This window comes from Nuphar pumila, chromosome 13 (genome assembly GCF_984573655.1).
Source record: "Nuphar pumila chromosome 13, dmNupPumi1.hap1.1, whole genome shotgun sequence".
In the NCBI taxonomy this organism is placed as follows: domain Eukaryota; kingdom Viridiplantae; phylum Streptophyta; class Magnoliopsida; order Nymphaeales; family Nymphaeaceae; genus Nuphar; species Nuphar pumila.
The window spans coordinates 76,759,829-76,775,701 of record NC_143261.1 but is presented as its reverse complement, the minus strand read 5'-3'; the positions used below and the strand labels follow the sequence as shown (position 1 = coordinate 76,775,701).

At 37.5% G+C, this 15,873-nt stretch overlaps 2 protein-coding genes across 3 annotated transcripts in view; one reads left to right on the top strand and one right to left on the bottom strand.

Annotated features, from left to right (window-relative positions):
• The window catches only part of LOC149818789 (uncharacterized), a 183,594-nt gene that overhangs the window by 139,725 nt on the left and 27,996 nt on the right, over positions 1-15,873 (top strand). The window lies entirely within an intron of this gene.
• LOC149818790 (SNF2 domain-containing protein / helicase domain-containing protein / HNH endonuclease domain-containing protein) overlaps positions 1-15,873 on the bottom strand; it is a 132,852-nt gene that overhangs the window by 101,875 nt on the left and 15,104 nt on the right. The window contains exon 3 of the mRNA XM_089985357.1: positions 11,157-11,289. Coding sequence (XP_089841483.1) covers positions 11,157-11,289 — 133 coding nt within the window. The remainder of the gene's footprint in view (positions 1-11,156; positions 11,290-15,873) is intronic.

The following is a 15,873-nucleotide window of genomic DNA, read 5'->3' as shown; positions in this document are numbered from 1 at the left end:
AACAAGATGATGTAGCAGGTTGGGATAAAAACTTCATTGCAAGACCTTGCAGATTTGGTGTCTCTGATCCATATGTTGCCCGCCAATTAAGGGGATCTCCCTCGTCCCTTGCCACAAGTGCTGCTAAAGAATCAAATCTCCCAGTAGAAAACTTGTCAAACTCACTATTTACAACATTAAACATGTGAGGATCATTAAAAAGTTTTCCCAAACATATCACTATATTCCTTGATATCTCAGGATCTTCATTTAGAGAAACGCGACCAACAATTGTGGTCAACCATTTTTTTGCATAATATTTTGGATTGAGAGAGTGTTATGCAATGCAAAAGTGTATTGCTTTTATCCCATCTTCTCACTAAAACTGAATATACATGATTGTAAAATTCAGAATCATCAAGTGCAACATCTTTCTTCTCATGTTTAAAAATGATACTTTGAACTTTTTCAATCATATTGTCCCACATTTCATAAATTCTATGAAACATGGGTACATCTCTGTCAACTTCTCTCAACATTTCCCAAACAGGCTTTGTAAATTCAACAAAATATATAATTTTATCCCACCAAAAATCATCACAGATGCATTTTTTGATAGCTTGAAACTTAACATCATCTTCAGTACGATAAAAATTTCAGCCTTGATCAGCCACCATCATCATCAATGTATTCTTGAGTAGCTTAATTCTTTTCATCATAACAATGAGAGAAGCAAAACGAGTTTCAGCAACTTTAAGTAACTTGAGGTCAGAATGTCTATTAAATATAGAAACGGCATGATGATGGTTTATAACAAAATTTCTAATATTTCGAACATCATGCTCTATTTCCTCAATCCATAAACACATTTCACGTACATGTGCATCATCTTTTGATGGATACATATACTCTTAAGAGCAAAATTTAAACTGTGTTGCACAAGGAGTCCAAAAAAATATGTGAATACGTATCTTCACTTGCCAAATTCATTCCTGCACGACTGCAAAGTGGAGCATTGTCAGTAATGATTTGCACCACACTTTCTTCACCCACTTCTTTTATCACTTCGACAAATAATCTATTTTTATATTCAGCATCTTTATACTCCCCAGATGCGTCAACAGTCTTCAAAAAGATTGGCCCATTAAGCGAGTAAGCAATGAAGTTTATCAGTGGTAGCCTTTGTATATCAATCCACCCATCAGAAACAATACACTCCATGTCGTTTCCATGCAAATTTTTGGGTCTCTAACAAGTCTTCAATTCTATTTTTATCCTATGCAAGAACGATTGTTGTTAGTTTTTCTGAACTAGGAGGCACATAACCACTCAAATTACAATTAGCCAAAGATGTAATCATATCTTTCCAGTATGGACTTCTAGCTACATTAAAAGGAATTGAGCTTGAGTAAAAGAATCGACCAATCTTTTTATCAATTTATGCTCTTGCCATGTTTTTGAACGACGCTTATATTGTTTTATTGTTTTCCATCTTTCGTTTCTTCAAAAGCTCTTCTTGTACATCACTAGCAATAGGAAAAGGCAAACTAATCGAATCGCTTCTCATCTCTGCAATTTTCTTTTTTTCAGCTTCCGCTTGTTCTTTCTTTAATTGCTTTAACAAGTCTTTGTCAACCCAAGAACATGCCTTAATTCCTTGACCACGAATATGCAAAAGATGTGCTTTCATACGTGTATAAGAACCCGTGAAAGCACCCTTACATAGATTACAATCAAACTACACATTCTCACCACCAACAGTAGCTTTTATCCCTTTTGTCACAAGCCTCCAAAGTGGTTGAGAAACTTCTAATTCAGGGTTAGAACTTGAACTAACTGTATTGACACTGCCACTAGAACTCGCCATTGTATATGAAAAGTGAAAACTGAAAAGAAAAGTGAAACTGAAAACTGAACACAAAATCAAAAAAGTAGGAAGGAGCAGGGGCCCTTTGCGCCTGCCTGCACTGCAGGTGAGACAGCGACTAGCAAGGGCATGAGAGCGACTAGAAAGGGCGTCACTCATGCCAATGCTGGAAAAACTGAGCGGCAGGGGCGAAGCCCCTACTGGATGAGATGCAGGGAGGCAGGAGAAAAGGCAGGAGCGAGGCCCCTGCCTACCTAAGGGTGCTCAGGGGCAGGGGCATCGCACATAGAAGACCCACGTGTGGCAGGGGTGATGCCCCTGCCATGCTGGGCAAACGAGCAATAAGGGGAGGCGAAGCCCCTTGCCGAATACGAGGAGGGGTTGATCCCCTCCTCTGCGGAATAAGAGGTGCAGATAGGGACCGACCCCTCCTTTGCGAGCAAAGGGTGCAGGAAAGGGGGGGTCGAGCCCCTGCCTATCCTGCAATAAGGAGGGGTTCAGCGTTGAGCCCCTACGTAGAGAAGAAATGGGGAGGCAGGGAGGGGCTCGGCCCCTCCCCTATGGAAACAGGGCAGCAGGGGAGGCGAAGCCCCTTGCCGAACAGGAGGAGGGGTCGAGGCCCTCCTCTGCGGAATAAGAGGTGCAGAGAGGGGGCGAGCCCCTCCTCTGCGAGCAAAGGGTGCAGGAAAGGGGGGTTGAGCCCCTAGGGAGGGGCTTGGCCCCTCCCCTATGGAAACAGGGCAGCAGAGAGGGGCTCAACCCCTCCCCTACGAAAATGGGGTACCAAGGAGGGGCTCGGCCCCTCCCCTGCGAAAACGGGATGGCAGGGAGGGGCTCGGCCCCTCCTCTGGGCAAACAGGGAGAAGAAGAAGACAACGAGAGGGAGAGAGAGATATTACCTGATAGGTGGCTGGAAAAAGGGGAGTCACCGGCGTTGGGAGATGGCGCACGGGGGCTATTGGCATCGGTTGCCGAAATACGACGAGCAGGAGGGAGAGTCGAGCATCGGGGGCTACCGGCGTCGGGTAGCCGAGAAACGGGAGAGAAAAGAGAGGCTCGAGGGGTGGTGGTAGAGGGTCGTCGGCGATGGTGGTCGCCAGAGCTCGGATGAGAGAGGACCTAACCCTAGAAAGGGTAAAAAGAATTTGAGGGGGGTATTCCCCTGCACCTCTTAAGGGTCGAGCCCCGACCCCTCGACTGTTTTGGATCCGGGTCGAGTCCAGATCCAGACCCGACCTGAGTCCAAATTAAGTTTTAAAAATGGACGAATATAGACTCAATCAAGGTTGACCGAGTCTAAAACATGGATGGATTCGGCCCCGGTGTGTTGACCAAGTCTCACTCTTCATTGACTGTGTCCGAAGCCGCACCTGTGTCCACACCCGTGTCGACGCGGGTGCGTCGACCTTAAAGCCGTGTCCGTGTGACTTAGCTCCTACCTCTAATGTACAACACAATATATGAATAGGGCTAAAGAAGGAATATAAAATACAACACAAATAACGCCTTTCATGGAGGGATGTGGATTTGGATCCAGTTATGAATCTGGATCTAGATCCATAACACATCACGTCTCAATACCAAGAGACTTCATTTTGGTCTCCTTTGTAATAAGCTCACAAAGGGCAGGAGTCACGGAGGCAAGGATGAACTATGGAGGATAGCACTCCTTACACCATCAAAATCAGATTGGAGTGACACAAGGAACTCAATCAGCCGACCTAATTCTTTGTTCTGATCACATAACTCAACACAGCCTTGGCAATCCTTGCACTTGTCACATTTACCGGGAGACTATCAATGCAAGTGCATCCCACTTTTTTTATGCATAGCCAGAAGTTCTTGCATCAAGTGGTATTTTCTTTCCCAGTTGTCATGTTTGTATACTTGCATCAAGTATCCCTACAACTCTTTTGCCTCCTTGTATTTAGAAATATTCACTACGATCATTTGTTCAACAGATTCCAGAATCCAAGATTTAATGTTGGCATTGTTTATCTTCCATTCTCTAAGCAATTTGTCATAATTATTTTTCGTCGATTTGAGCTCGGCAACGATTCCATATAGGTAACCACCAAGACCTTAACCTTCTATCGCGACTACCATGAAGTCGGAGCAATATGAATAATTGGTCCTGTTCAACTTAACCAGGAACAACTGAATCGATTCTCCTTTCTCCATAACTCACCACAACCTCCAACTGCAATATTCAAAGAGCTGCATGGATCTGAAATAGAAGCAAAAAAAGCACTACAAGTATGCAGCAACAAGGAAACCTCAGCCAACAGGAGAAACAAGCATAATATCTCAACATGCTAAACAAAATACTCAAGCCAAGAATGTCTAATTCTTAACACACTAATTACGCAAGTAATCTACCAAGAGAATGACTGCTTATCCAGCCAAATAGATCTGCTCACACGCCCAAAATGATAGAGCAGAAGTAAATCATGAAATCAGCCCACTCGATATCCAAAATAGGCTAATATAGGCAGAAAATAGATTACTGTCGAATGTAAATACCCCAAAACTCCAACAAAACTCAGTATATGACACAAAACTGAGCAGGAAACCAGTATTAGGGCACTCCCAACTCAAATACGATATGAATAGAAGCAACTCAAATGCTGAATAACAAAAAACCAAATCAGATATAAAGATTTTCTCAAGACTGGTCTGAAATTTTCAAGAACTTCAAAAATTCTTGAAAATTTTACTAAAAATCCAATACAGCTCCAAATCGAGGTTGCCAAACTAGGAAGCAGAAGTGGGAAACAATACGGGAAGCGGAAGCGAGGCATTTTGAAATTTACAGGAAGCGGGAAACAAAGTATCAATTTGAAAGCGAAATATAAATAAAAAATGAAGCAATATGGTAACTGAATAGGAATCGAACAAAAAGCAAATAAAACCTAAATAAAAAATATTATTCTTATATTTCATGATTTTTCAGTAAAAGAGTTAAATTTTTGTTAAAATATAACCATGATGGTTATGTTAAAATGTATCATTCAATCTTTGTAATCTTATATATATTTTATATATATAAAGGATGATACATATACATATATGGTATATATGCATATGTATCTTCCTAATTATATATATAAAATATATATTTCTCTATTATTAGGCATAGGGGTAGTTTAGTCATTTCCCCTTTTTACGCATATTCCATTTGGAATATGTTTGTAATTTTATTTTTATTTTTGTTTTTTTTTTATTTTTTTCATTTTTGTGGTTTGCGCCACCTAGGGAGGCTCCCCAAAGAGTCGTTGGGGGCTCCCAACGACTCCTTTGGGAGCCCCCTATGTGGCTCCTCTCTTGTTATAAATAGGGGTCTCCCCCTTGTAATTTATTCACTCCTTTGGAGGAGCCTTTGCTCCATGTAATGGGTGTTACACCCTTCCTCCTTTCAATAATATCAATTTATGTCTTATAGGCATTTTTGCCCCTTTGTGGGTTTATGTGTTAGCACATTATGTGCTTGTGTTTTCCCCTTTAGTGGGTATATTTGCACTTCATGTGCATGTGTATTTGTTCATTATTGAACCTAATATATTCAAAGTCATTTCCTTACATGGTATCAGAGCAAGCTTGGGATCGAGATGCTCTTTGTTGCATTGGGAAGTGTGCTATTCAAGAAATTTTAAAGAATGGTGAAGTTCTCGTTTCTCTCTTTTGCTTCTTAAAATTATTTGATATACATTATATTTCTTTAAGTATTATGCATTATGAAGAATTATATGTTTTTTTCATATGCGTTTCTCTCTTTTGCTTCTTAAAAATGTTTGGTATGCATTATATGTCTTTAAGTATTGAGCATTATAAAGAATTACATATGCTTTTGCATTTGTGTTCTCCATGTCATTATGAGTTTGGATTCTTAACAATTCCATTGAACTTTTTATATTATTCTCTTTCGTATGTCTTTTCTTGAAAAATAAGTTTTTTAAAGAAAGTTATGTTAAAAGTAAAATGCTTGTGAGAGATGTAGCATTGCTCACATACTCTCATCATAATTATTTCATATTAAAGGTATGTGTTTACCCTCTAAAATGTCCTATATGAGGTTTTTCATAATAACATGTGTCTTTGAAAAATGATGTTTTATTTTCCTACCTAATGAGTTCTTTTTTCATACGAGCAATGTTTGATTAAGAAGGCATTTTTATAATATCGGTTGAATTAAGTTTTAAAAAATGATCTCATAAAATATGGTTATCCTCTTTTCATTCTTCAATTAAATTTCAAGAATATGCTTTATTATAAGATTTATGGTCTTCATTAATGTTGCATACTTATTACATATGTTTTAAATATTTCATGTTGTGTTTATTTAAAACATATTCATGCCATTGGTTATAATCTATTAAGTCATATAATATTATGAATTTTTGCTTATAGATTTATGCCATAACGCAATCCTAGTATTCTCTTTGGGGATTTTCTCCACTTTAATAAAGTTTGCCCTCTTCCTTTCGTATGTATCCTCATTTGAGAATTTTGTTTGTTGGATCTCTCTTTGAGAGGTCGTTTTATCGTTGTGAATCTTCTTATAAGTATATACTCTTTGAGAAGATTTCATGATCGTTATAAGCTTCTTTTTAATATTGGTTTTTTATGAGATTTTTTTAATATTACCATCTTTGTGAAAGCTTGAGAAACTCAAGCATTTGCTCATTTTTATACATGCATTATTGCATGTTTGCTATTATTATGCTTTTTGCGTATTTTGTTCAAGTGTTGTGAGAGTGTCTTTGTACACTTCTTTTATAAAGTATTAATGCTTGTATGTGTATTGTCTATTCATAGACATTTTCACATGGTACTCTCTTTTCAATAAACATATGATATACATTGCCTTCCTTAGGGCTTGTTTTGTCCCTTAGTGGACTTGTGAGATTGTTCCTTTTATCATTATAAGTGCTTCCGAAATTTCTTGATACATGTTGTCCTAAATTTGCTCATTTAAGATTATTGTCATTCTACATCTTGGTATGCATATAATTGCAATTTATAGAGGCTTGATTTGATTCTTAGATTATTCCAAATCCGTCCTCACAACATGACATTGCTTAAATATTTCATGTTGTGTTCATTGAGTTTTTTGATAATGATCATGATTGAACATAATTTCGTATTTATGCAAAATTATTATAAGGCATATTGTTGTGATTAATTATGTTGGACCTTTGAATCGACCCTCTTTGTAAAATCACATATTTGGAAAATGATTTCCCTAAGTGTTCATTGTCTTTTTATGACATTTATTTTTATCCATCACAAGTTATATGATGCATCAATCCTTTTTGTATGGCCTTATTGTTATATTAGAGATAATTGTTGAGGTGAGTTAAGGGCACCTTGTGTTATGTCATTTTAGATTGTCCAATTACCATATTAAAGATGGTTGTTGAGGTGAGTTATGGGCACCTTGGGACTCTAGAATGATTTGTTATATGATCTCTAATTATGAGTATGTCATTCGTTTTCTTTTGGCCATTGATCTTATGAATGCTCTTATTTATATATAAATGTGATGGATATATGGTGTCTTGGAACCTTAAATGTCTTAAGGTATATTTAATTCAAGAGTGTTGGGGATTATTGCCCAACCTTTTATTGCTTATAAATCTTATGAGTGCATTTGCACATTTGTGATTTCGTGTTTTGTGCTTTTGTGCACAAGTGTTCCAAGTGTTCTTGCTATGTGTATGTTCCTACATTTATATCGTTCCATCGATTATAGTATCTTGTTAAAGATACTTTTACATGCTTTTGTGCACAAGTGTTCCAAGTGTTCTTGTTGTGCGTATGTGCACATATTTATTTTCAAAATATTGTCCAAGGTTTTATTTATATGTTTGTCATTACAAAGTTTTATTGCCTCAAAAGTCTTCTCCTCATATACCTCTTATCTAAGTGTCATCATATGTAGACAAAACATTATTACACCATTGTGTGTTGGTAGCCCTTTGTTGGCTTTGCTCTCTTGGTCTAGTAGCTAAACACACTTGTCTTGAGTGTTATTATATGTAGACAAGGAACGTTGATTCACACCATGTTGTGTGATCTTTAGTCCATGTTGGCATTTGTGTCCTTGTTCTAGTCGCTGAGATGTATGCCTATGGTTGGCTTCTTTCACTCATTTTAAGTGTCATTTTATGTAGACAAGAGATGTATTGTGTTTTAGCCCATGGTTGGCTTGATACTCTTGTTCTAGTAGTTGAACATACTTGGTCTTAAGTGTATTTTTACGTAGACAAGAGATGCTTTTGGTTCATGTTGCCGTGTATTCTCTTGGTCTTATCGTTGATGCACTTATTTCAAGTATTATTACATGTAGACAAGAGGTTCTTTTTCACACATTTGTGTGTGTTCTTGGCCTTTAATGGCATTATATTTATGTTCTTGATCTAGTAACTTATACACTTGATTTATGGGTTTTGGAGGACTAATGAGGTAGTTGCTTGTAATGGATGAATTATTATTGAAATTTGTGAAATTTCATTCATATATTGTCTTTTAAATATACAAGTGAATCATATCATTAATATGCATATTTTAAAATCAAATTGATTTTTTGGTCACCTTTTATATTTGATATGCAAAATGAGTTTTTGTAGTTGCAATCATTTGAGTGAGATGTTCCTAAATGTGTAAGGTTCTCTACTCAAATAACTCTCATTATTTTGCCTCTTAAGTGGACTTGAAACCTTTTGAACTCTTGTGTTTTATACTCTTTTTTTATGCTCTTGAGCATTTCCCTCTTGAAATCATTTTCAAAGGACTTGCTAAAATCAATAACACTTGTCTTTCTATCTTATCGGCTCATGTAATATTACTTGACTAAAGTATGATTGGAGCATGATCATTAATGACTCTTTTAAGTGTTGATACATTTCATGATATTGTATGCATATGCTCATTATGGCCTTTTGGCCCTCATTCAATAAATTATGTGCAACTTATGCCTCTTCGTAGGCTTCTTGTGGTGTCCCTTGTGGACCATTATCTTATTCTTCGTTATGAGGTTATGTTTGTCCAATGTTGGACTTTATGAATGCATTATGCATTCTTGTAATTCGTTTTCGCTCCCTCTTCAACATGGTATATGATTATGAAAAATTGGTTTTCTAAAATCATTTTGCATACATAAATAATTATCTTGTTCCATCAAATCCTGTGATGAATTATGCATAGTATATCTTTTTGCACCATTACTTTTGGATGAATTACATGATATGATTTTTTGGTTAATTCATCTTATTTGGAATATTTCACTTGATTAAAGTGCAAAGATATCTTTTACTTGGACCTTTTCTTGATTTGTTCCACAGGATCTTGAAGATGAGAGGAAAAGAAGTACCTTGGATAGATCATGAAAGGTGTTCATCGTTAAAGACTTTAGAGGAAGACATTTGCAAATTTCAATGGCTTTCGGACTGAAGGCTCTCGAAGCCTTGAGATTCTTCCTCTTGCATTCTTCAATCTTTTCATTCCCCCACGCAAAGTTTGAGGGGGGGTGTTAAAATGTATCATTCAATCTTTGTAATCTTATATATATTTTATATATATAAAGGATGATACATATACATATATGGTATATATGCATATGTATCTTCCTAATTATATATATATATATAAAATATATATTTCTCTATTATTAGGCATAGGGGTAGTTTAGTCATTTCCCCTTTTTACGCATATTCCATTTGGAATATGTTTGTAATTTTATTTTTATTTTTGTTTTTTTTTATTTTTTCATTTTTGTGGTTTGCGCCACCTAGGGAGGCTCCCCAAAGAGTCATTGGGGAGCCCCCAACGGTCACAAATGTGACCGTTGGGGGCTCCCAACTACTCCTTTGAGAGCCCCCTATGTGGCTCCTCTCTTGTTATAAATAGGGGTCTCCCCCTTGTAATTTATTCACTCCTTTGGAGGAGCCTTTGCTCCATGTAATAGGTGTTACACCCTTCTTCTTTTCAATAATATCAACTTATGTCTTATAGGCATTTTTGCCCCTTTGTGGGTTTATGTGTTAGCACATTATGTGCTTGTGTTTTCTCCTTTAGTGGGTATATTTGCACTTCATGTGCATGTGTATTGGTTCATTATTGAACCTAATATATTCAAAGTCGTTTCCTTACAGGTTACCAATTTAGAGAAAGTACATGAGAAGTGAGTGAAAGCGTGATCGAGATTCCCTTAAAGTTTCGGAAGCAAGGAGAATGGCGGTTCCTAAGCGGAGTTTCTGGGAAGCGCACTTCCCACCTACCTAAGAGGCTTCTGATAACTCTGCTCCAAATCCAATGGGGTTTGATTTATAGATCTTCTGAAATCAAGCCCTAGCTAATCCCAAACTCACATCAATCAACCAGTCATTCCTCAAGGGATCAGCATAAGCACACAAACCAAGACTGAGTGCTTCTTCCAATCCCTCCTCTTCGATGATCAGATGCTCGTCTTCAATGCAAACCCCCCTCGATCTAATACCATCTAGAGTTGCAAGAACCATGAAGAGGGCATAAAGAAAGCACAAAGGAAGAAGAGTGAAACTCAAAACTTCATTAGAGTTGGAAGAACAAAGAGATGCAACAAATAAGGAGGACGTCTACCCTAGCTTGACTACAAGACAAAATACATGGACTTTGCCACTTTTCTATGTTACAAGAACACCCATAAGAATAAGTATACATACAAAGAAAGGGGGTAGCACACCACCATGTACAATATACATATTACATGCTATAACTCATAACAATGAATACAAGCAATTACATGTACTTTTTGTTGGCTTACTCTTCTTCCTGTTCTATGGCTTAGAAGCATCCAGCAGCAGCACGCCGGTGTTTTCTCGTTGGCTCTCATGAAAAAAGCTCTTTCAAAGAAAGGCTTGATTACTTTCTTTCTAAAGAGTAGAAACATACCCTCTTTCTGGTCAACGGAAAAACCTCATCTTCCAAGAAGAAATCCACTTTTTGTTTTCCTTAGAAGATTTCTCTTTTTTAGTCAGAAGTCAAGAGGATGTTATTTCTCTATAGATCTGAAAGAAAATCTTCTTCTCATAGAAATAACTCATCCATTTTTTTCTCTGGAATCGCTTTTTGTTGGGTAAAGAGCACCCAACGCATCATTTTTTTTGTTATTTGTTTTTTACATAAGAGTGCTTATGCTGTCATCTCATTGGCAACATGAAAAAATTTCAGCAATATAAAAAGCAACTAATAGAAAAATATAAACCACATACAGTCAGATTATGCAAACTATGATAGATCAAGGATGGTCCTAAAAACAAGAAGGAAGTACTTAGATGGATGTCCTTTGGTGCACAAAAGGGAAGCCATGACTCCAGCTCTTCCGCCCATGAAAATCGTAAAATAGCAGGGCAAACAACAAGTATGGGACCTTCATTCATAAAGCAGCATGCCATAGCAATTGCCTAATTAAGACAAAAAGGAAACATGTGTCAATAAACTGTTAACTCAATGAAGCTTATGGTCCCCCTACAAACATATGAATTATCTGACATGCAACTCAAAAGAAAGTATAAACTGATAGACATAATGATGATTTTCATATCCAAAGATATCAAATGCTTACTAATATGAGAGATAAGATGGTTAAGCAACATGTTAGTGTAACTAAAAGAAATCTATGACCCCCTACAAACATGTAAATTATCTGCCACATGCTTCAGAAGTGTAAGCTGACTAACATAATGACGGTGATTTTCATATCCAAAGGTATTCACTGCAAAAACAAGCTAAATGAGAGATAAGATAAGATAGTCAAGCATCGTGTGAGACACCAACCACTTTACAACAAGTATTACAATTGAATCAAGCATGCATTTGTTAGAGTCTTCTCAGGAACCTGCATTGAGAAAGAGAAAAGGAATAGAAGAAGAAAGGGGTTGCGGCTGTCACGATTTCAATTGAAATCGTGACCTAAAGAGTGTATTAATATGTTTTGAGTGTACAATATGGGTCTGGGTCTGGTATAATATCCAGACCCGGAATGAAATAGAACAATACAAAGTTGTACATAAAAGCTATTCAGGTGGACTCGGGTCTGGTATGATATCCAGACCCAAAACACACTTTATCACCCTCCCTCAAGTTGATCATGGTTCTGAACCATGAACAATTTGCTTTTAAGCGTTCAAAAGCGATCGTTTGTCAAGCCCTTGGTAAAAATGTCTGCAACTTGTCTTTCAGTGTTAACAAATTCAGGCTCAATCTCTTTTTCTTCAACCTTTTGTCTCACAAAATGTTGGTCGATCTCAATATGCTTAGCACGACTATGGTGTACTGGATTGAATGACATATTGAGAGCACTTTGAATGTCACACAGCAAGGTAGACGAAGAGATCGTTTCTCCCACTTCAGTTAGTAAGTGTCTGACCCATGTGAGTTCGGCAGTAGCGACAGCCATGGATCTATACTCAGCTTCAGTGCTTGATCTAGCAACAGCCTTTTGTTTTCTACTACTCCAAGAGACTAAGCTTCTCCCAATAAAAACACAATATCCTAACGTACACCTTCGCTCATCAGGATCTCTTGCCCAGTCTGCATCACAATATACAATAAGTTCACGCACATTCTTGTCAGACGACTGTGAAGAATATATCAACTCATCTTCAATGGTCCCTTTCAGATATTCGAGTATCTTCTTAACCGCCTCCATATGCCCAGTATGTGGTGCATGCATGAATTGAGATGATTGACTGAATAAACAATATCAGGTCAAGTAAATATGAGATATTGTAACATTCTTATTAGACTGCGGTACCTGGTGGGGTCTTCATACAGGTCTCCATCATGAGCACTTAATTTTTGGTGGAGCACACTTGGAGTGGCTAAAGGTTTGCAGACTTTCATACCTGCCTTGCTGAGAACATCTATTGTATACTTGTGCTGAGTGAGAGTCAAGCCATGAGCCAGGCTATCGACCTCTACGCCAAGAAAATAACGTAGAGCTCTGACATCTTTCATTTTGAACTTCTGACCTAATAGATTTTTTACTTCTTTAATGTGATCTTCAGAGTTTCCTGTGATAACTATATCATCAACATAAATTAACAATAGAGTGATCATATTCTGACTTCTAAAAATGAATAATGAGTGATCCAATAGGGAGCGTGAGAATCCATGTTTCTGAATCTCAAGGGAGAAGTTGTCAAACCAAGAGCGAGATGCTTGTTTTAGGCCATAGATAACTCTTTTTAGCCTGCACACATGTGTTTTATAGTTTTTCTCTTGATATCTAAGGGGTTGTTCCATATAGACTTCCTCCTTCAAATCCCCATGCAAAAGATCAAGCTGACTCAGCTTTCATCCATGCTCAACGGCCAAAGGAAAGAATAATTTGAATTGTTCTCATTCTCACCACTGGACTGAATGTCTCATCATAGTCTTGTCCTGCTTCTTAAGTGAATCCTTTTGCAACCAGTCTCGCCTAGTATTGTTCAATGGTTCCATCTGATTTATATTTTATTTTGTAGACCCATTTGCATGCAACAACATATTTGTCAGGTGATCTGGGAACGATTTCCCTGGTTCCAAATTCATGTAAGGCTTGCATTTCATCATTCATGGTTTCTACCCATTTAGTGAAAGTAGCTGCCTGATAGTACATGATAGGTTCATCTTTCTTATTCCGAGAAGTTAAGAAGAGCTGAAAGTCCAAAGAGAAATTGTTATAGTTGACCCACCTATTAATAGGGTGTCGCATGTGATTGGATCTTTTGACTTCAAGACATTGAGAGAAAGTAGGTGCAGCTGTTGAGGTGTGATTTGAAAGATCTGGTGTTGTCGTTCTCTGTCTAGCATAGCAAATGCCCATGTATCTGCTCGGTACAGATAGTATCTGCACAATCGCATAAGGAATTTTAGTATCCTCACGGTTCCCCGAAACCGAAGTCTAAGATTCTCACACTATAGAAGGGACATCCAAGAAGAAGCATTAATTACACTGTTTATCTCTTTTTTTATCTTTTTATCAAAAGAATGATTCATTTCAATATTCGTTTCGCAACTCAACATGCAAAACACAACACGGGACCAAAACCCATTACGATATAAAACAATGCAATTAATTCAGAAATTCAAATAATATCAAATTGATTTTTGCGATCACACAATTATCCGAACAAGTCCACAAATGCACATTCATGCAATTATAATAAGAATGAACATGTATAACAATTTCACATGTGCATATGTACACATGCTTGCAAAATACATCTTTATTTTCATGATCCATCTCATGCACAATATGCAAACATGAATATGATGATGCTAGTGCAACCACAATGTAAATTTTAGGATTTACGTTTTCATTACATGCATATATATGTAAACAACATATAAAATTTTATAAGCATGTGAAGTCCATAACTCTTTCTACCATTTCAGACAAGCTTAGGATACAACACATACCAACCGAGTCCAAGCCATGTTGCCCGCACACGGGACAGCACTTGTAGTCACATAAAAATATTTCAATGCTCATATGCAAACATGCATATCAATCCGGTCATAAATATGCAAACCTGGACATGTTCAGACATACAAATCTGCATATTACACATGTATAAATCTATAAATTCAACATGTACAAAGTCTGCACTTTTAACATATGTAAATATGAACATAAACAGGAACATTTGACATATATAAATCTGAACATAACTATGAGCATTTAACATATTAAATTCTGAACATAATCATGAGCATTTAACATGCATACACAAGCACATGTTAGTATAAACATACATGTAAATCTAAACATACATAAATATGTAAATCAGGACATACACGAACATGGAAAAATCAGTCATATGTAACGTGTATGAATATGTTCTAATCTGCAAACCGAAGACCGGTATGTATACATACATACCCTCTCTTTTTTTTTGAAACCGCCAAAAATTGTTTTTGAACCTGACCAGTCGAATAGCAGGCCAGCCGGGTTCAGCAGGGCATGAAGACTGCCCAGTTTTTTTATTTTGTTTGCAACTGCCAAGAACGGTATCAGTTCTTCTCTCTTTTTTCTATTCTGTTCTGATTCTGCCCAGTCGATACAGTCGGTTGGGCTATGACAGTTTATGCAACTGCCCAGCCGACCTGCAGTCCGCTGGGACTTAACCAGAAATTTACTGCCCAGCCAAACTGCAGGTCGGCTGGGATTTGATCATGAAATAACAGTGCCCAGTTTTTATTATTTTATGATTTTATTTTTTTTCTTTTTGATTATGCCCAACCGAAACAGTCGCCCGGGCTTTGACAGTTCATACGACTGCCCAGCCGACCGCAGTCGACTGGGCTTAATCAGAAGCCCATTTTTTTTAGTTGAGAATCAAAACAGCCGACACAGTCGGCTGGGGCTATGCCACCCATAAAGCTACCGAGCCAACTGTCGGCTGGGGCTTACCAACATCAAATCAGCCCAGCCAATGCAGTCGGCTAGACTGTAACAGTTTATGAAACATATATCAAGTATGCTCATGCCACGAAATCAATACTAAATCTGAAATACACATAAACAACCATGCATGTCCGCACTTGTGGAGGGGTGACAACCAATTTTCCTATAACGGTTGGGTTACATCAAGGATCTGCTTTAAGCCCTTTCCTATTTGCTATAGTGATGGATGAGCTCACGAGATCAATTCAAGAAATTGTGCCGTGGTGTATGTTGTTTGCTGATGATATTGTTTTGATTGATGAGTCTAGAGTTGGGGTTAATGCTAAGTTAGAATTATGGAGACAGACATTGGAAGCAAGAGGTTTTAAGTTGAGTAAGAGTAAGACAGAATACATGGAATGTCGATTTAGTAAGCAACGAAATAGAGACGGGAGTGTAGTGAAGCTTGGCGAGCAAGAAATACCGGTGGATGATTCTTTCAAATATTTGGGATCTATCATTCAAAAGTATGGAGAAATTGATGGAGATGTAAATCATAGGATAAAGGTTGGGTGGATGAAATGGAAAAGTGCAACTGGAGTGTTGTGCGATCGTA